General features: G+C 42.6%; 1 protein-coding gene across 5 annotated transcripts in view; it reads left to right on the forward strand.

Moving 5' to 3' along the window:
- PNPLA4 (patatin like domain 4, phospholipase and triacylglycerol lipase) overlaps nt 1–15,587 on the forward strand; it is a 28,566-nt gene extending 12,979 nt beyond the window's left edge. For 2 of the 5 annotated variants that reach the window (XM_077145647.1, XM_077145646.1), the window contains exons 5-7: nt 2,499–2,564; nt 11,087–11,239; nt 11,987–15,587. In XM_077145647.1, coding sequence (XP_077001762.1) covers nt 2,499–2,564; nt 11,087–11,239; nt 11,987–12,118 — 351 coding nt within the window. In that variant the 3' untranslated portion in view covers nt 12,119–15,587. Of the gene's footprint in view, nt 1–2,498; nt 2,565–7,914; nt 8,623–11,086; nt 11,240–11,986 lie in introns of those variants that run through there. The other 3 variants (XM_077145644.1, XM_077145645.1, XM_077145648.1) reach the window with 3 other exon arrangements.
- Nucleotides 15,588–25,026: the final 9,439 nt, after the last annotated feature.

Here is a 25,026-nt window from a genome sequence, read left to right on the forward strand (position 1 = left end):
CAATAAACCAATCAACACCCACCCAAATGGGTGGAGACATGTTGTCCCTTAATCCAGTTTAACAAACACTCTTGACTAAATCACATCATCCAGAGAGATGATCTGATTACAGTTTCAAACATACAGTATTGAACAGAGATTATTCTACCTTTATGAAATGATATTTTGATTAAAACATGGCTTTTCTAGGGGGCATACTTCCTTTCAAACCAGCACACCAAGGGATCTTCAGGGAATCACCTGAGGCAGCACCAGCTCTGCTTTGCCCTGGCCCAGCCTTCTCGGGCACTGAGATTTTGAGAGAAGTGCCTGGCGCATGCATGTCTGTGTGATCTCTCAGTGGAGGGTAGACACACCTCAGGCAAGGTTGCCCCCGTCCCCTGTGAAAAAATGAAACTAATAAAATTACATAAGCGAAAATTAAAATATAAGAAGGAAATAATATATACATACATGAGTAAAGTATCCTTTCGGTATTTCAATAAACAAGTGACAGAGAGAGATGCATATGATTAACCCAAAGAAGAAAAATGACCAAAAACAATAAAGGAGGGATTGTGACTTGTGACACTAGCCTCAGTGATGCTGGGTGTGAATGCATGTTGTAGGGGAGAGGACACCTGGTCCTGTGCACCCCGAGGCTGTGTGCGCTGCCTGCGGCTGTTGCTGTAGCGGATGTGAGTGGGCTCTGGGCCGCAGGGTCTCTGGGGTGTACTGTGGGGCCCGCTTTCTGGCTGTGCCCACCGTGCCCTCCCCTCTCTCTCACCCACCCTGGGCTTGCTTTAAAGCTCTGCCGTCACTATCTGGAAATTCTTCATAGTTTTTGAGCAGGGGACCCTGCCAGGAACCACCAAGACGATAGACAAGTGGCTTCTGCCTTCCTTTCCTGCTGAGTCCTGATGCTTGGCTGTCCCCAGCAATCTGGCCAGAAGCTCCGGTGGACCTTGGCCCATCAGGGGCCACTCGTGTGGATGCTTTTCCCACCAGCACCTGTCTCCTGGCCCCCAGGATGCTGCCCGGGCCGCGGGCGACACTGGGAGCAGCCGGTGGGCATCTCCTGTCCTAGTGTACACGGGAGCGGGAGCAGGTGGCATTGAGGAGCACCCACCCAGCCAAGGGCTCAGTGCCCAGGGCGCCAGAGGACAGTGCCTCTCCCTCTGCTCTTCCCCCCAGCAGGGGTTTGTAGTGAGGAGCCTGGAGACAGGCATGAAAGGCTGAAGGGCTCCCTGAACTGGTGCAGAAGTAGCCATGGCAAGAAATGGGTCCCAGGGCGCTGCAACGGTGGCTCGGTGGCAGAGTTCTCGCCTGCCATGCGGGAGATCCAGGTTCAATTCTCGGTGCCTACCTGTGCAAAAAAAAAAAAAAAAAAGAAATGGGTCCCAGCTGGGATCTGTGGTGACTCAGGATTTTCCTGTAGAAATTCTGTTATACTCCATCTGTAATTTAGTTGATTTAGTTACAGTTTAGAATTAGAAGGCATTTGAGAGCTGACCTCAAAAATTCATAGCTATAATACTATTTTTTGGGGTAAAATGCTTTCCGAGTTCTAAATAATTCTAAACAGATGATTTACTTATCAGTTTGGGAGCCCATTTCTGAAATATGTATGTTGAAAGAAGTTCATGAAATCATTGACAACAAGCAGCCATAAGTCTCTCCTTATCAGCTGCAAGATTATAGCTTAAATATTCGGTATCTAATGCTGTGTCTTTTCAAATAGAACACTAGAGATTTGGCAACTATACTGCAAAATAAAACATGAACATTTCAGAAAAGCTAACAGAGCCCAGCTTCTTTTGTTGGAAACAAATGGTAATTTTGTTTTACTTTTTAAATGCACGATAAAGAATAATTTGCATCCTCACCTGCCGTAGTCTCTGTCTATACCCTGACCACCTGCCTAGGTCATCAAATGTGCTATTCCTCAGCACCATCCTGGTTAGAAATAGGTTCGAACCTCCCTGAGCTGCAGATTAGCTTCCACCATAATAATCAAAGCAATCTGGTGCCCCTGAAAATAAGAGTACAATTTAGAAATGATTTCACAGTATATGATAAAACATTCTAAATAATTTATTTGCAATCTGTACTTACTCAGGACTTTTGACGTGCCTTAAATGTGGTTCTATAATGACTTGGTTGCCTAAAAGTAAAATGCTGAGTTGACTCAGGTGACATTGAGTGGTTTAGAGACCACTGCCTTATACTAGCACATGAGGGTCTCTTCAGATATTGAAAATGCTACCTTTTATTAAGGTATGTGCAGGGCAGGCCACGGTGGCTCAGCAGGTAGAGTTCTCGCCTACCATGTTAGAGACCTGGGTTTGCTTCCCAGTGCCTGCCCATGTAAAAAACAAAAAGATTTAAAGTATGTACAGGTGCACGTTTGAGATATATAGAACTTATTAATTCAATGACTTTTATGGCAAAGAATGAATCAAGTATAGGATATAAATGTTAATGCCGCCATTCATAAACTGTTCATTTCCTCTCTCTAGGTTCTCTTAGCAAGCAGTTTCGTGCCCATTTACGCAGGCCTGAAAGCAGTGGAATACGATGGGCAGGTAATGCTCTCAGAATTGTACAATTACCAGGAATCCCCAGAGTTAATGCATTTCCTTGGACAGATCCAATTTTATACTTATTCTTGACTCCAAATCATTTACCTGTATTTTCCATAAATAGTTGTGTTTGTATTTATTTAATAGGGAAAAAATCCAAGTCCAGGGACTGTGCTGCCTTATTTGTCAAGGGCTAGCGAATAGGACAGATTGACTGTTACACTCTGATTGTCATCATTTTAAAAAGTCTTAATCTTTTAGAAATCTTTATATATATATAAAATGATTGCCTTGGGGATGCCCTTTTTTTTTTTTTATCTTTTTAAAAACTGTTGGGACTTTGTGAAGTCATTGCATATATTGCTTAAAGCAGCAAAACCCACCCCACCCCCCAGAGTCTTATTAACAGACTGTCCTAGAAATAGCTGGAAGCAGAACTACATTGTCAGGGTGAGAGAGACATCCTGGCGCCACCCCGCCCCACCTCCAGGACCCCCCAGAGAGTGCGCCATCGGTCCTTCTCCTCCACCCATAGGGTCCGCTCTGGGGGTAAGAATACCTCTTCTCCCTCACTCTCTGGTGATTTCAGTGCCCTGGATATGGTTCCTCCTGCGAGGCTCACACACATTTGTGGGAGGAGACCCGCCTTCTGTTACACTGGCCCTGGCTGCAGGGTGTGGCTTCTTTTGGGGAGAAGGAGAGATGAACAAGCAATCCCAGATCTGCCGTCAGTGCTGCCCGATGATTTGTAGCCCACTTCCCTGCACACTGTATCCCGCGTTTGTTCTGTTCACCCTGAACTCTAGCACGCACCTCCACTGCCCGCATTTCCAGTACGTACATTTGATCTGCACGCGCAGATTCTAGGTGTCATGAACCAGCTGAGCAGGCGCGTGTGAGTGAAGGCCATGGCTGCCATTTGTTTCACGTGCCATAATATGTATTTACCATAAGTGAATAAATGCAAATTGTTCTACATAGGAAGCCCATTCATTCATGCATTCACTCAGGGGGCCCAGCCCAGGATCTCTACTCAAGGATTTGATGGCTTATAGCCAATTAATTTTGAATTGGCTTAACTTATTGATTAGGTATTTATGTTTGGATCTCCTTGGACCTAAGGATTTTCTTTCCTTGAGTGTCCCTAGTCTTCCGAAGAACTCTCTTTCCTGTTTCCCACACTGTGCTTGGCTCCTCTGCTCTGGTGTGGTTTTGAAAAGGGACAAGGGAGGGACATGGTATACAGAGGTTATGTAATGGAGGGTGTGTCGATGCTAAGAGAGAATGCCTCTCTTAGCAGATTCATACTTACAAATAGCAGTGTAAAACCCTCTCTGTGGCCAGTTAAAAACAAAATATCTTCTCTCTCTCTCTCTCTCTTTTTTTTAAAGGCAGCATGAAATCCTTTAAACATCAGCCCTGGAAAAAAGTTTTCTATCCTAGTTTTGATACTGTACTCCTGAGCAAACAAATACTCAGTTCCCAAAGAAAGCGTGATCTGTTTTGTCATTTAAACATTTTTTTTGTGATACCACAATTTTGACATCATAATTATTTTAAAGTAAGTTAATTGCATGCCCCCCCCACAAATAAACATAAGCATTTATTTTTGCATATACATCTTGAATGCCATTAAGGATGCAGTCAACTTAGAAGTTTAATTTTATGATGATCGGAAATAGAATGATTTTAATTCAAATTATTGCTTTATCATCTACTATAATCATGACACAAATGGTATAATGGGAAAAAAAAGTCCTAAAATGGTTCCAGAGATTATACATTATCATAAAAGGAGTGTTCAGAGGACAAAAGTCATCAGAATTGCTGATATGTGTGATAAGTTCTGAGGCAGTGACCAAGGTCAGATATGGATATATTATTTAAGTGATAGAAGGAGATGGGGCTTGGGAAAGAGCATGAAACAGAACCTCTTCCCAGAAGCACAAAAAAGTTCCAGGACTGTGCTAAGCATTTTTAAAATACCAACAACAGAATTATAAAGTTAATGTGTATGACAACATATTATGAATAATTATGAAGATGGGTTGGGTGGTAGTCTCCTAGTTGTCTTTCAATATACATTTTCCTCTTTTCCTTAGTAGCAGAAACCCAAGTTTTAGCTGGATATTGCTGTGTAGCTAAAAAGACTTCAGTTGCCCCCTCCTCTCCCCCCCACTGCAAATAGGTATGGCCATCTGTTTAAGTAATGGCCAGTGAGTGGTAAGCTGAATTACAATTGGATTTCTAGGAAGGCAGGCCATGTACCTTTCTTTCCTTGATTCCTGGAATTCAGATGTGATGACTGGATCTCATGCAATTACTATGGACCATGAGGTCAAAGCACACTCCCTAGAGATGCAGAATAGTGGAGCTGGAAAGAGTCTGGCAGCTGAATGGACCTGCCTTGCCATTCTTCCCTTCACTATTCTTGTGCAAGAAAAACAAGTAGAGCTTTTGTTGGTGGTGTTACTGACTGCTAGATGTACCAGAATTTTTTTGAACTTTTTTTTTATTGTATAAGATAACATATATACAAAGCAAAGAAAGAAAAACGCAGTAGTTTTCAAAGCACTCTTCAACAAGTAGTTACAGGACAGATCCCAGAGTTTGTCATGGGCTGCCACACCATCATCTCAGAATTTTCCTTCTAGCTGCTCCAGAACAATGGAGGCTAGAAGGAATATATATATATATATTTAATCATCACTTTTTTCTTTTTTGTGCAAATAACATATATACAAAAAAAAAGCAATAAATTTCAATGCACAGCACAACAATTAGTTGTAGAACAGATTTTCAGAGTCTGGTATGGGTTACAATTCCACAATTTTAGGTTTTTACTTCTAGCTGCTATAAGATACAGGAGACTAAAAGAAGTATCAATATAATGGATATTTAAACCAGAATTTAATTCTATGTGCTATAGGGGTTATTACATCCAATTTACAGATGAGGAAATGGAAATGTAGAGACGTGAATCTGCTTCCTTGAGGCCACTTGGCTTGAAAGTAGGGAGCTTTCCCTGAATAAGCACACTCACGTTTCTATCTTGCTGTGCTTTTTTAGTTCCTTTTTAGAAATACTTGCCTCAGTTTATTTCCATCCATCCCCATCCTCATTTCTTGGGTGTGTGCCTGGAACACAGGGTTTGGGAACTGGATTTTCCCAGTTAACTTTTCCATTATGGGCTCGCATCCACAGACATGAACAGAGAACCTGAACAGCAGGGACTGCGGAGGCCAAGGGCCGCGAGAAGATGGGGCGGTGGGGGCCAGCACCCCGCTCCATGCCCGTGCTGGGAACCCCTGGTCACAACTGGTCAGCCTGTCCTCATGCTCCCCGAGCACCCTCCCCTCGCTGTGTACAGAGGTCTGCACCAGGACCCCCGGGCCTGCTCCCGATGGGCCCAGCACCAGTCACTGAAAATGCCAAAAAGCCACAATTGGCCGGTGTCTTTGTTCTGTGCTTAGGACCTGTCCCCAAGGAGCCCGGTTTCCTCCCGCAGCCTAGTAGGATTTTTATGCCAAATGATTTTCTCGAGAGAGAAATTAACTTTGCTTTCAGTGCAGTGTGTTATTGTGCGTATGAGCTTTTACTAGGACTTAAATTACATAGAAAATTTAGGCATGCTGAAAGTACCACTCATGTTTTGGATTTTAATATGTTCATGGGACTCAAATCTTGTTCTGCTTTTTTTTTTTTTTCCCCTGAAGTTACTGAGGTTGCGGCAGCAGTGGGGCACAAACTGGACTTGGCATTACTGGCCCCTGTGCTGTAAAGTCACCAGGGCACAGAAAGTGGCTGGGCCGCTGTGGTCGCAGCCAGGAGGTGGCCCAGGCCCACCTCCACTCTTCACTTTGCCCCTTTGCCCCTTTTCCACGGCCAGTATCGCATCAGTTTTGAAGTGATTGGGTTTTACCACCATTTATTTGTGGACCCAATCTTACTATTTTTTCTAAAATCTTTCATTTAATCATTTAGAAGCATGGTGCTCCAATAAGATTTAGGATTAACTTAAACCACAACAAAAATAGTAAGATTCCTTCCTAAAATGGCTCCCAGGTGTTTGAAGCGGCGTTATGTGTTTGACAACTTCATTTTCCTATTTATGATTTTAGTGCATTTTTTTATGGTTTTCTCCTGCTTCATCTTCTAAGACCATTAACACCCTGTGTATAGTCGATTCACATTAATAGTTGAATAAATGAATAGATAGAAATAAACTGAGCTTAAATCTTTTATTTTTAGCTGATGAATTTCATTTCAGAATAGATGGCCTCTTTCAGGTGATAAAATAAGCTACAGGAACATTCACACTCTTAGGTCCTATTTTCATAGGTTCTTGTCATCAGTTAGGAAACAAGAATGAGAATTTTCAAAAGGAGTTCTTAATTAAGAAGTTTATAAAAAGAGATGGCATTGCCATTGGCAAGTGATGAAGATATCAGGATAGGATTATCTCTAGAATAATATATGCACATCACAAGAGAAAACTACAGTTTGATTTTTGTTTTTCTGTGCTTGTGTTTCTTTTTACTTTTTCTTTTTGGTCTGAGTTATATTCAAATAATATTTTAAAATCTATATTATAAGAACATATATAGGACCGGTATTATCCCAGCCCATTGATCATCCATTGGGCTTTCAAATTATTGATCCTGTCATTATTGATCCAGTATCATGTCCATGGGGAAAGCACTGTGTGGAATTTCTGTGTGATTATGTATTTTTGTAAAACTGTTACCACAGCCCTTGACGCTATGTCTTTATGATTCAGACATTTCGCTCGATATGTAGGTCAGTCCCCATCCTAGCAGTCCATGATGGCTGGTTTGGCTACTGGCTAGATCGAGTTTGATGGAAATCTGCTTGTCAGTGAATAATTATGTTAAAATAGAAGCTCTTATTTTTTCAGCGACTTATGAAATGTTTTAGCATTGTTTGATTTTTGAAAAATGTATGGGTCTTTCAGGGAATACTTTCTGTGTAGTGTTTACATAGGAAGTATGTCTAAACTCTTAGAGTTCTCTCAAATTTGGCTTTTTGGAACCATTTTTTTTTTTAATTTTTTTATTTTTATTATTTTACATAGGCAGGCACCGGGAACTGAACCCGGGTCTCTGGCATGGCAGGCAAGAACTCTGCCACTGAGCCACCACCATTGCCCTTTGGAACCATTTTTGATTAACTTCAGAAGTCCCCAAAGTAAGAAAGAGAGTAGTGTATCAAGCATCATTATTTAGCAGCAGTCAGTATAGCAGGGCTTCTCAATTTTTTTTTTTTAACTTGCCCCTCTTTGATTAAAGCAACTCACATTATCTTTTCTCCCTCCTGTCTTTCCTCACCCCAGCTGGGAGGTCCTGAGCCCTGCCATGTGGCCTCGCCTAGCCTCTCTCCCCCTATGTTGAGCATCACCCCCCGAGAGCGTTGTGTGGAGTATGGCTGTCCATGGTCGTCATCATGGAAGCAAAGAAGGCATATTTGCAAATATAAAATTACCTTCAAACCACATTGACTTCCCCTGATGCACTCTTTCAGCCCCATCCCCATGAAAAGGAATCTGGTCTGTCCTGCCCTCATCCACCATCGTTGAATTTTACAGTGTTGAAAATGCCAGCTCTATATGCTTTTTTGCCTCTGTACTCTACAGCAGGGGTTGGCACATGTTTTCTGCCAAGTGTCAGATAGGCAATACTTGTGTTGTAGGGCGTACAATCTCTGCCCAGACAGCCACTCATCTGTGCCCTTGTGGTGTGAAAGCAGCTGTAGCAATGTGTAAAAGAATGGGCGTGCCTATGTGCCAATAAAATTTTATTTACATAAACGGATGGGGGGCCATAGGTTGCCAACTCCTGATAGAGGGCAAGTAATCCTCCGATCCTCAGTTTCCTCTTTTGTAAAATGAAGAAATTGAAAATCCTAGCATGACCTACCTACTTTTTTAGGGTCCTTTGTAAAGATAAAGTGAAATGATATACGGCAAACTGCTTTTTAAGCCATATGTAATAATGTGTATTGATTATTATAGATATTAACATCTCATGCGTTCTTCCAACTACCTATGTTTTATCTGCTTGGTTTTTTTGTTTTTTTTGTTTTTTTGTTTTTTAGCAAAATATACATTAAGAAAATTGAGCATCACCTCAAAGTTCTATCACTGATACCCCAGGGATATGCAAGCACACAACAAATGTTTCATATTTACTTCCAAATAAATAGGCCCTTTAAAAAATATTTTTGTTTATAACTTAAATCATATAATATTAGTTGCTTAAATTCATAAACTGTGATGCACTTTAAAAATTATGTATCCTTAATTTATCAGTGTATAAAACAAAGTTGAACAAGTCCTGACAGACAGTCTGGCTTGGTTGAATGTGAGGCCCCATTTCTCCCTTTTGAGCCAATTCAGTGAACTCTGGCTTTCAATGCTGTATAACCTTTAGAGAACAACCCTGATAGATCCCTGCCCCACTATTGGGCATGGTTTTTTCTTTTCCACTGCACAGGGATGAACGCGGGGTTGTCTGGGGTGCCACCCATCCGGAAGGGGGAGCACAGGTCAAGAGCAAGTGTACTGCTGCCCAGAGGATATCCCAGCTCTCAGGGGTTATGGCACTGAGGGCTAAGGAGGAGCTAGCATCACTGCAAATTTACTGAAGGCATGTGAAAAGCTTTAAGCTTTCCTTAATCATCTATCCAATCAGAATAAGAGCTAACAAGAGCAAATAATATTTGGAAAAAGGATTTCCCATTGCCTGAAACTGCAGTCATTAACCCCATAGTAAATTAGATCACTTGTCAATTTAATAAGCCAGACTGCACTTTTTTTCATTAAGTTGAATAATTCAATTGAGCTGTTACTTAAAGTTATATGACACATGGTACAAATTTTTAATTTTCCTTGATGAAACCTATACAGATTTTTACATCACTGGTGACAGCTTCTGCTGAGAATTTCAAATTGGGAAATTATAGAATGTGTCTTTCTTTTTTTCCTCTTGGTATCATTCTATTCCAGAAATTGCAATCAGAGAAAACAAAAACGAAATCAAGCTCTCACGCAATAGACACAGAACCAAGTATTTTGGGGAGGTTTCTTATTGTAAACTTCCACTTTTGTACACTGTGTAATCTCATACACACATATGCACATACATGTATAAGTATGTGCGTACCTGTATAATATATGTGTGTGTATGTGTGTTATATTCTTTTCAAAAAAATGACAATATGCAGATTATCCAGTTCGGTTTCATTATACCCCTACCAAAATGCAGTGCTCAAAAGAAAGTTTTAATCCAGTTATATTTTGTATTTATCTCTTCCTTTGTTCCCTTTGGGTGGCTGGCCGAGGCCATAGTAAATAGCGCAATGTGTGTCATTTAGTCACCAGCTCTGGAAAGGCAAATGAGAAAACCCAAGAAAGAGATGCCATAGAGGAAGTGAATGGATTCTTGGAAGAAATGAATGAAGTGACACTAAGTAGGTGGCTAAGGACATTTTCTATCAACTTTTCTCACTTTTGCAATTTAACTATTCAAGTGCAACTTAATTTGTGAATTTCTCAGCTAAATATTCCTGTGTGAGGGATCCTCCACTGTTATATCATTGAAGGGTGTTTCTAGTGACAACTATAATGTAAACTTGATTTTGTTCTGTCTGTTGCTGGAGCTCAGTGTGTAAATATGTGGGATTGTGGATGCATGGAGACGTTTCAGCCTCAGAATTGATCACACAGGCATGGATCTTTGAGTTTCTCTGGTGGTCACGCCCCGACAGACCGTTTTAAGGAAGGGTGACCAAGGGCCGGCTGGCTGTGGCACCCACCTGAACGTCGCAGCTTCACCCCCACCTTACCCTGCACATGCTTTCATTTCCCTCCAGAGTAAGGAAGTGCCTCTTACCTGCTCTCGCCCTTGCTCTCCTTTGGGGTGGGGTGGAAATCATAAGCACTCCTTCGCAACGCTTGTTTCTCCCTTTCTTCAAGGCCACACCTCCTGCTTTGTGTCCTCAGCAGCCCCTTTAGTAATAGAAGGGTTCGGAGGTCCTCTATTTTACGTTTGCCGCTAGAAAATACAGATTTCCAATTCTCAAAATAGTAACAACCTCCCGTGGGGGTGGGGGGTTTGTTCGCTGCCAGTAACGAACTTGACTTTCCACTCTGCTAAAATAATGACTCCCAAAATAGCTCCACGTGGCTTCTCACACGGGCATTCTAATCAGTGACAAGCTAATTTAACTTGTCTCTTGACAGTTGCAAAGAGCTCCTGGTTCTGTCCAGAGTTTTTATTGTATTGGCTAAAGACCATGTGTACAGAGATTTTTTTTTTTCTTCCGAAATAAATCCCCAATCATATCAGTCCACCCAAATAGCAACTTCACAGCCTGTTCAGTTCAAGACAGGGATCTTCCCGGAGGGAAGGAAAGCTGCCCACTGAGGGGGGCGGCGTGGGCGTGGCTGTGGTGGTGGGCGTGGCCGTGGGCGTGGCCGTGGCTGAGGCCGGCGCTCCCTCCCGCAGACGTGGGCGGATGGCGGCCTCACCCGCAGCCTCCCGGTCCTGCCCGCTGGGCACACGGTCACCATCTCGCCCTTCGCCGGCCGGTCGGACATCTCCCCGCGGGACCTAGGACCGCCGCAGCTGCACATCAGCGTCTCCGGGCAGAGCGTAATGGTGAGTAATAAATGGTATTACATGGTGTCCCAACATCCTAAAGTAAACTTCCCACAAGAAGTTGGCGTGTCTCCCAAAATGTTCAAGTTGGAGACAGCGCAGTGATGAATTTATACACAAGCCATATCTCCACAGTGGCGTGTTTTCAGTATTTTCTGTACTGTAACACGAATGCATGATCGGGGTTCCTAAAAGCTGTGAGTGTGCCGTCCTCTTATGGATTATCACCTATCTCTTAGTTTGATTTTTCTTTATTGTTTCAGGTTAATAAATCTGGCAGAATCTCAGAGTCAATTTGAAGTTAGATCATTTCTTTAAAAAGATGGCAATAATTGACTGTATAAACATTGAGGAAAATGTGGGGTCCCAAGTGTGCCTACAGTATTTATCTAAGAATATGGATTGTCTTTCTCTGGCTCAGTGGTTCTCCAACGGGTGATTTTGCATCCCTGGAGGGGACATCAGGCAGCATCTGCAGACAAGCTGTGGGAACTGGGGGTGGTGGTGGGAGAAGAAAATGTGTCGGGGTGATGGGGGGCCAGGTGGGGAGGCCAGGGGAGCTGGCAGACACGCTAGGGGAGGCAGGCCGGTAACGGCCCTCCCCAGATTCCACTCGCACTGAGGCCTGGAAAGCCTGGCTTAGTCGACAGGTGCAGCCACCTTTTTAAGTTTACTTTTAGGTGCTGATTTTCTCAATGAGAATGCATATATTATAAACTATCACAGCTTTCTGTCTTTCCATCCCAGCTGTCGGTGGCCAACGTCGTGAGGCTCAGTCATGCTCTCTTCCCCCCTGGCCGGAGGACCCTGGAGTCCCTGCATCAAGGTGGCTTTGAGGACGCTGTCAGGTTCTTACAAAGAGAAGACTGGTTTGAGTAGAAGACTTAGGAGTTCATAATGCCACACAGACTTAACGCAGAGTGGGATGGAGGTTTCTCTTTAAATATGGTTTTTAAAATCGATCAGGACCTTGTCGTAAGTGAGGCGATAAGAGGCATGTGGTTAGATTTTGACAGCCTCGTTAGGGAAGGGACGAGGGCGGCTGGATGACGCCCAGGAGGTCTGGCACTGGCGCGCAGGTGGGGGTCGAGGATGTGGACACCTGCTGTGGGCAGAGAACACGGGCGCGGCGTCCCTACATCCTTCCACCAGGACCGGAAGGGACCCTCCTCTCAGCCCCAGCCAGGCCACCTGGGAGAGGGCGCCGTGCAGGGCACTGGCGGTGGGAGACAGAGGGGTGAGGGCGATGACGACACCTCTTGGGACGCTATGACGAGTGTTAGCCGAGCAGAGGTCGGCTTTCCAGGCAGGTGCTGGTGATTGTGGGAGGAGAAGGGGGTCCGGAGCCCAGGAGACCATGAGCTAGGTATGTAAAGGGCAGGAGAGGTTCCCCACACCCTCCTCCCCCAGACCCCACCCAGCTGTGATGCTTCCTGTTGTATAAAGCCAGGCCTCGCCTGCCTATTCTTTGGTTCTCTCCCTCTGCCCACCCGACTGCCCCCTCTTTCAGGGTTTCCTAAACAAGCCACACCTCACTGAACGCTTAGCCATCTATCTGTATACTGGATATATATACCCTTAAACAGACAAAACCCTACTGAAAAAAGAGAACCAAGTAGTCTTGGAAATAAAAATGACATTAGAAGAATTAGTCTTTTTTGGACTGTTTTTTTAATCACATTACACTGATCCCAGTTCTCTGTTGTTTGAGTAGTTGTCCTCTCCCTTTAAGGACTTGTGTAGGGGTTTACATTAATTACTTATACCTCTGAAGTCTTCAATCTGTTTTTATGGGGTTTTGCCAAGCATGAGCTCTCAATTAGGAAGAGGTAGTTAGAAACAAACCTATTTAACTGCATGTCTTTCATTGTTATGCATTTTCTCTTTTTACCCTTTGAAACCATTCTTCAAACACTTTTACGGTTCTTAAAAGCCCCAAATATGCGGTTTTCAGCACATAAACAACCCACTTATGTGCCTTTTCTTATGTGTGCTGCACAGAACCATAGTAGATAAAAGATGTTTCTTGGAGTGGATACTTTCCCTCCTTGGCAAAGCTTTTGTTAAAATTAGTATGTTGTCTTAGTAAGTGACATGGATGGGTGGATTATTAATTTATTGTGAATTCCGTTAATTTACTAGATAAATTTTCTGCTTTATCTAATACTTTTTTCCTCTTCCCCCATCTTTAATCATTTTATGCAAATATCCTATTGGTATGACATTTCAAGAGATTCTCTATTGATTCCCTCCCAACAAACTCAAATCCGAATATTAGATTTTTTAAAAATATTTTGGACCCACTCTATGTCTTCACAAGGGCAAGTCGGGTGGCGTTACCTGTGTGACTAGATCGGGCTTGCCTTAAAAATCTCCTCACGGTCTGGCACCCCAGCAACCTCCAACAGCTCTCCCAGGAGGGGACGGGGCAAGGGGACAAGGGACAGTCATCTGTGCCCACCTTCTTCAGAGGCACCTCCCCAGCACCCCTGCCAGGCATGGCGTAGGACAAGCTCTGCTTACCGCTGCCTGGGTGGTTCCGTGGGCACCAACAGAAAACAGGAGCAAAAAATAGGGTCCACCTGATGCTCAAGATAAGCGTTCTGAAGCATCACAGATTGTATATAGCGAATCTCAAGAAATTTCCTGGGCCAGATACTGACATGTTTGCAGGGTAATTGCTCTGATTGGCAGCTTGATAAGTCCCCAGTTCCCTGTTGGGGCAACTTCCTAATATCTTTGAATCTGTCATTTAAAATTTCGTTAGTCTTTCTTTTCTTCTCTGCAATAATGCTCTTTACTTTGTAGCTATGGCAACCCACTGGTTCCGTTGACAATTAGAGAAAATAGATTTGATTTCAAAGTTAAGTAATACTCAAAAGGAGGAAGCATGTACTCAAATACTCTGTGTTTCTGCTTCTCAGTATCAGGAGTTGGTGCCTGCATGCCAGAGGCTTGCAAAGAAATGGTCTGAGTCCTCTGTGTATTGGGATTCGAACCAAACTTGATGCTAAGATGCACGGATTTTAGTTTTGTCTGCTTTAAATTTCTTTCTCATAAATTGTCATAAATACAATCACCTTCTTTTTATGTTTATAAATAATAACCATAAAAACATTTTAGATCCATCCCCTTACTTTGAAGAACCAATGATTTGCCTAGGTTTGTTTTTTTTTTGCCTAAACTATGTATACTATATAACCAAATAAAATTGAAACCTGATATAATTAACCGTATAGCTCAAAGCAGAAAAAACAAAAACAGTTATTGCAATTCAGGAAAAGTGGGTGGATTTTAAAAAAATTATAATGAAAATTATCTTTGCAGATGAACAGCTTACTCAGGCCAAATTCACCTGTAAATGTTGAGTTCTGCGTGGAATTTTGCCTCGGGCGATACAGCCCAAAGCTTCCCTTACTCAGGGGTGACATAGCATATCTGCTTCTCCATTCCATGCACCTCTCCCCTCGCTCCGCATCACTTGCCCTGCTCTTGACCAATTTAGAGAGAAAAACAGAAAGCATGGTTCAAAATGATCGCTTCCAGTTTTTTCCATACTTTAGAAAGCATTTCTGAATGTGCATCATTCACAACTGCTATAATCGCCTAGCTGATTTTATTCCTGAAATAAGAGAGTTTGTGGAAAGTGTGTGGACATATATACCTAAAGTGCAGCGCTTCGTGGTATGTGCCTCTTAACTGTGTCGAGAGGATTTGCTTTGTGCTCAGTTCCATCATGCTCTCAGCTATTCTGTAAGCGTAAGCCTTCTATAGTCATATGCACTTTTGTGGACAGACCAAGTAAAGTGCACTGTAGCATCGCACCCCTTTCTGGGGAGCCCCACAGTTCTTGCCGCTCCGAGAGCATACGTCCCTTCAGTGGCCCCGTCTTATCTCTCCGGCTCCAGCTGCCATCTGCAGGCTGGGGGTTCGTGGCTTGGGACCTGTGCCCAGCGTGGTGGCACACGGCTTGGGGCAAGGTGATGTGGCCCTGGCAGGCTTGGGTTTGAGCCATACAGAGCCTGCAGGGGTGCCTGTGCCAACTGAGGGCTGAGGGTCACGGAGAAAGGCGGGAGCTTGTGGGATGTCGCTGGGGCTGCCTGTCCTTGTATCATAAAACCAGAGGAGGCTCTCGCCAGCTGAGCTCCTCCCACTCCCCTGGGTGCCCACACCTGTTCCACTCCAGGGTTGCTTCAGGGAGGGGGGATATGCATCCCAGGGGCGAGCGCTGGGCTCACTGACATGGAAGACACTTGGGCCATGGGAATATTTTGCAGTGCCCCTGAAAGCCTGGGTCCTAAAGCAGAAGTGGCAATTCCTAATCCAAGGTGGGACAGGATCCATTCCGCTGGGCCATTTCCCGTTGCCCTTCCCACTCGCCCGTGAGCACGGGGTGCTGGATGGTGACATGGTGGTGCTGGACGGTGACATGGTGGTGCTGGGCGGTGACGTGGTGGTGCTGGACGGTGACGTGGTGGTGCTGGGCGGTGACGTGGTGGTGCTGGGCGGTGACGTGGGGGTGCTGGGCGGTGACATGGGGGTGCTGGACGGTGACGTGGTGGTGCTGGACGGTGACGTGGTGGTACTGGGCGGTGACGTGGTGGTGCTGGACGGTGACGTGGTGGTGCTGGGCGGTGACGTGGGGGTGCTGGGCGGTGACATGGGGGTGCTGGGCAGTGACGTGGTGGTGCTGGGCGGTGACGTGGTGGTACTGGGCGGTGACATGGGGGTGCTGGGCGGTGACATGGTGGTGCTGGACGGTGACATGGTGGTGCTGGACGGTGACATGGTGGAAGAAAGTTTGGCTGCCACACCCTGGGGACATGAGGAGAGGAAATACCTTCATTTATCTACGAGCGCAGTGGTTAATGGGAGATGACTGCAGGCTTATGTGGGCAGATGCCAGGGTGTAGGTCCTTGAAGGCGGAATGGACTCTGATTGCCTAGGGCGTGCCCTGAAGCCAGCAGAATGTGGAAAGGAGAGTGAACGAGTTGATTTCGGCTCCCAGGGCAGGAGCCTGGGCTGACCAGCTCGGGGCAGGAGGATGTGAGCTTCCTGTTTCTGTAGAGCGGCCTGCACAGCAGCAGATGCAGGAGACTGGGCCTCCAGGCCCACAGCTCACAGCTCCCTGCACATTCGCATTGTGGCTTCAGACCACTGAGCTAGTGTCTGCTATTCGCTGCTGAAACAGCCCTCATGGTCGCAATGAAAATACATTAACACCTGCCCGTCAGCTAGTAAGAAAGTAGACCAGGCCCTCACGGTCCTTTGGAGGTTGATGTGCACCCCAGAAAAGGCCATGTTCTTTTAGTCCACTCCTGTGGGTGCAGACCTGTTGTGGGTGGGACTTTTAAATCAGGTTATTTCAATTGAGATGTGACCCACCCCATTCCAGGTGCGTCTTAATCCTCTTACTGGAGTCCTTTATGAGAGGATAAAACACATGCAGAAGCTAAGAGGTGAAATGAAGAGAAGTTGAGAGAAGGAGCCATAGATGGTGAAGCCAGAAGCGAAAGCAATGAAACCCAGGAGAGAGGGACTTACAGTCATCATGGGCCTTGCTCTCTGACAGAGGAGCCCAAACTCTCCTGTAACTGGTCTTTAGAGAAGGTATCCTCCTGTTGATGCCTTAATTGGGACATTTTCCTGGTCTTGGAACTATAAATTTCTAAGCTAATAAATCCCCAGGGTTAAAGGCTAGTCCATAGAATGTATGCCCGCCACGGGACCCCAAAGTTCAGTTACTGACCTGTGCCCCACCTCCCCCCATCCCCCACCCCCGAAAAAGAAGAAGTCAGTCCATTTCTGGTATATTACATATCATCAACTTTAGAAAACCAAAACAGCCTGAAAAAGAATTTCTCTGTTAATTTCTTATATTTAAAAATCCCTGTGAATGGAAGCACGCTCGTGTTTGTCTTCTAGTGCTTATATCTGCCTTCCTAAAATGAACATCAAAAGGCTGGTAAGTAGAAAGGGGCTTCAATTAAGAAAACATTTTCTGCTACATGGATTTGTCGTTTGTCTCTAAACAAGGAGAGAGAATCATCATTTGTCTCTAAACGCGGAGTTCTGTGCTTTCCTGGAATGAATATGCCGTATAAAGGGCAGGAGAGTTATCATTTGAATGTGGTTTCTTGAACACTCAGAAACTGAAGGAAGGAGATGGGGAAGATTCTGTGACCTGCCATGTAATTACTCAATATCCTACAATAAAGTTGTCAGCCCATATCTTTGCAACTCCCCTTCCAGCATACTGAATGCGCAAATGTGTTTGAACAGTTTGTTTTTTTAATCCAAAAAGTTTGTTTTTTTAAACAAACTTTAAACACGCCTGCATGCTATAACCAGCAGTGTATTGTATTTTTGGTGCATTGTTTCTTCAATGTCTTTCAGATGTCCTCAGATATGATGTAGGGACATGACGATCCAATACATGTCTACATGTATGTTCATGAACAATACTCATTTTCAGTAGATGGAATGCTTTTTGATATTTTTCTTCCATTTTATTTTTAAAATGTCATGCACACTTAAATGATTTCACAAGCACTACTGGGTCACAACCTGCAGTTTCAAAAGCAGTGTTCTAACCCAAGCTTAGACTATCACAGACCCTGAGCTTATCAATTTGTGTTTAAAAGACCCTTTTTTAAAAATAAAAATACCCTTGAAATATGGCTTAGTAGAATAATTAGTCCTGTTTTCAAAATATTTTCATTTTTATTTCTCCTCTCAGCATAAATACCTTTAAATACTGGAAAAAGAAAAATACAGAAATAGCAAAAGATATATTCTTATATTCTATACCTAATTTGCCTGTTGGCAATGACCATATTTGGTTCAGATATTTAAAAAATACATAAAACATTACATTTTAAAGCTAAACCTCCTCTCCTCTTAACTCCTTCCTCCTTCTTCTCCCAGACATAACCACTCTTCTGAGATGGACCTGTATTCCTGGATGATTTTGAACCTCTGTGTGAGTGTATCTACTTAGACATAGATCCATACCACCCACACTCAAACACACACAGATAATAGAGTGTTGGTGTGCTTTTTAAAATCTGCATAATAGCATCATTTACTGGGTATCCTTTTCCAACTCATTTTTCTCACCCTGATCTTTATGGCTGGGTGGAGGTCAGATTCAGTGATTTCAACAGAGCCATGTTTCTGTCAGCAGACATTTAAATCTTCTCAGGTTTTCCCCTATTGCCAACATACTGCTGTGCCCATCGAACGCGTTTCCCTGTGCAAGGTGTGTGCAAAACTCGGGGGCATGTGCGGGTGGAATTGGGTAGCCCCAGGTAACACACATCTTCCACCTGACCGCATTAAATACTGAAAAAAGAAAAATATAGAAACAACAAGAGATATATTCTTACATTTTATACCTAATATACCTGTTACAAGCAGAGGCACCTGTTTCACACCCAGGCTATCGGGTGAGATTCCTATGGCTTCCCGGATGCTCGCCTTTCAGAATGTTTGCTAATCTTATGTTTGTTGTAATTCATATTTCGCTGGTTGGTAGATAGGTGGGCATCTTTTAAACAAATAACTCTTTTTTTCACAATCATAAAAAGTGCATGTTTGGTAAGGGGAGTTGTTCGAATCATTTGAGAGTCTCTTCCTCACTTTGATTCCCCCATCACTCTAGATATATATATTTTTAATTTCGATTAACAGGGCCAGTCTTCTATATAACCATACCATAATAATCAAAATCAGGAATTAACAGCAATATGGGGACCAAGCCCTCAGATGCCACTCCGCTTTCATCAGTGTCCCAGGAATGTCTCTTATGACCCACAACTGCATCTCAGACTCCCACATGCCAATCACTTGCCACATTTCTTTAGTCATCTTCATCGGGATCATTTTCTCAGTCTTTTCTGGCCTTCGTGGCCCCGGAAATTTGGACCATGGGGGCAGTCATTTTGTAGGATCTCCTCCGTGTGTGTGTCCCTGGTGTCTCCTCGTGAGCAGGTTCAGGTCACGCCACTCTGGTGGGGCAATCACAAGTGTGTGCCGCAGCTGCAGGGCGCACCGGGCCAGGTGGCGCCCCATGTCACCTTGTTCAGGTGCCGTCCGCCAGGCCTCTGGACGGTTGAATGGCTTTTTCCCCCTTTGGAATTAGAAAAGATCTTGTTGGGAAAAAGTATTTGAAGCTATATAAAAGTTCTTGTTCCTCATCAAGCTTCCAATTTGTTTATTTAAATCTGTACAGACTCGTGTTTTTCTCTCTTACTTAATGGGTTATTATCTGTAACTCTCATCCTTTTATTTTGTTGCTCAAGTTATCCTCAGTTTACTCTCATCCTTTTATTTTGATGCTCAAGTTATCCTCAGTTTGGTCCATGGGTGCCCATTGTGGCTGGCATCTGTGCCCTTTGAACGCATCTCCCTAGTTCTTAGAGCCACTTGCCCACTTTCTGGCTAAAGAAGTTCCAGGTTCAGTGCGTTCTCTTTCTGCCCCCTGCCTGGATGCAGCCATTTCTCCAAGGGCTCTGGTTCCTAAGAACAGCAATTGGTTGGACGGTTATGATCAATATAAACCAAATCTATTGGCCAAATAATATTGTTACTGGTATTGTGCTGTTCCCAAACCTTCCCAGTGGCTGGAGCCAGGGGACACGTATGTTTGTGTGTGTGTGCATGAGTGTGTTCAAATATTTAAATCTGTAATTATTTTGGCATCTATCTTTTATCTGTGTATCCGTCATGTATCTATTTATCCATCATCATCATCATCATATCTATCAGTGAGTTTACACAGACACAGCCGATTCCAGATTTCATTCTAGTTTTCCCCCTTTCTGTTTTCCTAACTCCCATCTTTGACAGCGAGAAACCTGGAGTCCCTTAGGCTTTACCTATGTTTTTTAAGTCCGTCCATGGCATAGCCAATCTTCCTCCTCTACCCTACTTCCAACCCTGCCTGCCTGCGCCCCTCCTCCCTCAGCTCTGGCTCTGACTCCCCAGTCCAGGCTTCCATCCTTGATAAGCATTCTTTTTAAAATCCATTCATTCATTCATTCATTTATTTGAAAGCATTTTAAATGAAGTTATTGTCCATTTATGTTTTCTCTGACACAATTTACCTTTTACTTATCTTGCTGATTTTTCTATTGAGTTGTCTTGTACTTAACTTGTTGGAATTCTTTATGTATTCATTTTCCCCATCCTGCTTCTACTTTTATTGGATTTATACTTAAGCATGTTAGTCTCATGCTCGTTTTAGATTAAATTCATTTTTAGTATATTATGTAGTTTCTCTGGCTCATAGAAATCTTTCTAATTGTTGTATAATGATCAACCTTGTTGAATTTCCTCTTTAATTGCAATTAATAGATCCTCTTCGGTGGTCCATGTAGATAATCAAATTGATGGTTAGTTGTAAGGATTTTGTTTATTCCTTTTCAGAAACTGTACTGCTCAGCTCTTCCCTTTCCTGTATCCCCCATTTCAGCATTGTATAGAAGCAGCAGTGACCTCGTTATTGTCCTGTTCCTCTTTTTAAAGAAGTAAATCTAATGTTGACTTTAACTGAAATATCCTTTGTCAAGTTAGTGAAATTACCATTTTCAGAATTTACTGAGAGGATCATGTTTGTCTTATTCATCATGAATGAATGATATACTTGGTGTTTTCTATCCATTGTGATGGTTTTCTCCCTATTGTGTTAATGCAACAGATCCTAGTGGCAGGTGTTCTAACTATTCAGCTGTTCTTCCCAGTCTTCTTGCTTGTGATGTCTGTCTGTGTGTCCATCTTACTAATAGTTCAACAGTAAGATTCTAAGTTTAAGTCACTAAGTGTTAAATTACTTAAAGGAAGAAAATAATCTTGTCAGATGCATTAAAGTAATTTGATAACTTTCAGTATGCATGCCTGATTAATAAAAAAAACTCCTCACAATTAAGCATAAAAAGTTTCAGTAAAAAAAAAAAAAAATCATCCAACACAATCACTCACAGTAAAATGCCAAGCCTGATGCCTGTAATCAAGGGTGAAAGGCATTTCCATTAAAGATGGGAACAAAACAAGTATACCTGACCTACCTGCTATTATGCCGGTTGTTCTGGAAACTAGGAAATGCAGCCACAAAGAAAAAGAAATAAAAGGATGAAAAATGGAAAAGCAAAGCAAAATGAACATCATTTGCAAATTATCTCTAGCACCAAGCACGTGACTGAAGACATCTCAGGGCCTCAGTATTTGAAGGATATATGAATGACTGAATATTTAAATTCCAGTGTAGTCAACTGAAAAAAATTATGAAGAGTTTAAGAATTGATAAGAATGTTTCTAGAAATATGAAAATTAATATTTTTCCATCAGCAGAAATTTAAAAGATGGGAAAATGCATGGCTTTATAAATCTACAAAATGTGCAAGAGACAAAAACACTACACATTTATGTACATATATGACATCAGATATGTACTGTTCCTAAATGGGAAGAGTAAATTCTACATGGTGTCTAGCCTTGTTTAATTAACCAGGAATATTACATTTCAATCACATGCTCAGTGTTTTTGCTTTCAAAGCATGACAAATGGATGTTAAAGTTCATCTAGCAGAATGAATTCTCCAAATAGCCAAGTAATGTTAAATATTTGTCTCTTTAACTTAACCTGAATTTCTTCTGTGAATTTTCTCTTAAAGTTCATCATCTATTTTCCTAAGGCAGCTTTAGAAAGCTTTTTCTTATTTAAGGTAAGCACAGTAAAGACATCACTTTTAGAAGAGTTAATTGTCAAATGTTTTTACTGCACATGAAGGAAACCCAACTTAAATGACCTTAAGCCAAAGACAGATGAAGAGAAGAGGGGGAGCTTACTGAGCTACAAAAGCCGGGGCTCTAAGTGGCGGACCTAGGAGCTTGTTAGAAAAGCAGAAATAAAATCTGCATTTTGACTAAATTCCCAGGTGACACATTAAGCTTTGAGGAACTCTGCTTACATGATGGTTTCTATAGTGATAGGATTGAAAAATTGCTTTTAGGAGGGTAATAAATGATAGGTTATATGGAAAACATTGCCCTGTTTTGAAGACAAAATTTTCCAAGATGCTCATCATTGAAGTGATAAAGAAAAGGCAATATATTTGAAAGCTAAGAGTGTGGACAGACGGTATCTAATGATCTTAATGATAATACTTGTCTTTCTACCTCAAATGATAGAATCTCTTTAGGAGTTAGTTTTGTTTTGTTTTTTTCTTACATGGGCAGGCACCGGGAATCAAACCCAGGTCTCCGCCATGGCAGGCAAGAACTCTGCCACTGAGCCACCATGGCCTGTCCTAGGAATTAATTTAAAGTTTAAGACTTTATAAATTATTTTATATGTTATATTTTATTATGCTCCAATTTAGCAAAAATCTTAGTTTTCAAGATCTATTAATTAATTTTACTATTTAAAAGGGCCAGTAGCAAAATGTTTGCTAGTATATTCTCTCCCACTTCCCCACTGTGGTTACAGTTTTGTAGCCTCCCTTTGATTTAAAGCTCAGGCTTCCACAACTCTTTTCAGAACCAGTGTATAACCTCACTTTTGATACCTTGGGGAAAACAAAATGCATCCGATAATGAGAATCCCCAGCCCCCACTCCCATCATCACCTCCTTCCATTTCATTGGAACGGAGAGAATGCCTGTCCTGCTCTCATTGCCCGGAATTCCTGCATTTACTCTATAGCCCATCACTGCTTCTCTTTGCAGGTAGCTCCTTCATCTTCTAGCCACTCCCTTGCGCATCATCAACTGCTCCTTGGCTCTTTCATCCTTTCCATCACCAGCAGGCTTCAACATTTCCCAAGTTAGAAAGTCCCTTCCTGGCCCCAGTTCCCCCTTGAGGTACTACCATACCTCTCTACTCACCTGCAGAGCCAGACTTCTCTAGAGTTCCGCTACGTGCTGCTTCCCATGAGCCCCTCAGCCATTCTGGTCTGGCCTCTGCCTCCACGACACCGTCAAGAGTGCTTGGGCTAAGGACCCCTCGGAGACCTACACTGCAGTCACATGCAGTGGGCATTCTTCTCCCCTTGTGTTGCTTGATGTCTTGGCAGCATTCAACATGCTGTCTCGGAGTATGTACATTCTCCTCATTTTCCTCTTACTCCCCACGCCGTCCTTAGTTCAGATGGATTGATCAGCTTCAACACAACTGCTCAATGTTGGGGTCCTTAGAGCATCTGTATGGCTCGCTCCTGTCTGCTCACTCTTCTCTGTAGATTAATGAGGCATCAGGTGCAACCCATCAGCGAGGAGGTCTAAAATCTAGTGTGTATGATCCACCTGCCTCCCGAATGCCTTGACCTGGTCTCAGAGCCACCTTTAAACTGGACATCTCCTTAACCAAATTCTGGGTCTTTTCCCCACCCTCACACCCAGACACTCAGATAGGTTCTTCCTTCCCAGGTGGTTCCCATCTCCCATCTCTGATTTAAGACTGAGTATGTATAATTTTCAGTTTTACTTCTGTTTTCCCCTTTGATTTTTCAATCGGTCCATTTTATGCTTCCAACTGCTGGATTACATTGTATTACTTTCCTTTTAATGGTCAACATCTCTATTGGGTATTTTATTCTATTAAAAGCTAATAATGATTTCCAAGCAGTAATGTCTTTTGCTTCCTATTACTTAATTAAAAAAATTTTTAATTACATAATCTGTACTAGATTATTTACTCCATGTATACAGAATCTCGTTCACCATATCCACAGGTTATTGAATTCTTAGTTTTAGCTCTTTTTTACCTTATCAGTTTCCAGGAGTGATGTGCGCTGTCACCATACACTAAATACTATGTACACCGTACACTAGTACACACTACATATAACGTGAAATACTGACAAATTTGCCCTTTAAGTGTTGACGGATTCCCCAATATCAGAAGGGCTTATGGGCTTGGAGAGTACCATACTTTTTACAGTGAAATCCAATGGCTTATATTTATCTAGTACTCTTCTGAATATCCACATTGTATTCATACAACTAGTAAAACCAAAACCTATCATTTTAACAAATTATATTTCCATCAACATTTACACATTGATCACACACCTAATCAGATTGTTCTAATATGTTAATTTAAACCACAGCCTGATATACCTGATTTTCTTCAAGCTTTCAGCACCATGGAAGACAGACGAAACAAACACACATGATTATTGCAATTGTTGAAAGATAGATTGGTTTACTTAGGTTAATTAGGGCAAAGGTGCTAACACCAGGAATTTAAAAGTGATTTTTCATTATCTATGTTCTTGTTCCCTCTTCTGATTCTTTTTATTGGGTTGTGTTTCTCATGTTTCATCAGTTTTACCAATTGTACCCATGCCCAGGCTTCGCTAATCTCACAGACCCTAAATACCAAAAAAGACACCTCCAACTGCCCGAGGCAGAATTGATCAGTTTGTTTCTGGTCTTGGTGATTTTTGCCTGAGTTGGAAACTCAACAGAACAGGCTCTTTTTTTTTTTTTTTTAATATCACAACTTTTGTTTATTTTGTGAATTTTTACAGTAAAAATTTAAAAAATACAGAAATGCAATATATGAATGCGCTAAATGCAGATGGTGATTTTTTTTTTCTTTTCAAGAGGCTATGATTCCCATTTCTAGTAAAATAAAGAGACTGAATAGGTAGAAACAGGTTGGTCATTAGCTTCACAGTTTTGCCTAGAAATGATCTATAAATGCATTTCCCTCCTGCTACTTACCATCAAATATAAAAAGTGAGTTAGGGGAAAGTTTCCTTGTTGGCTTTTACCAAAAGAAA

This window comes from Tamandua tetradactyla, chromosome X (genome assembly GCF_023851605.1).
Source record: "Tamandua tetradactyla isolate mTamTet1 chromosome X, mTamTet1.pri, whole genome shotgun sequence".
Taxonomy (NCBI): Eukaryota; Metazoa; Chordata; class Mammalia; order Pilosa; family Myrmecophagidae; genus Tamandua; species Tamandua tetradactyla.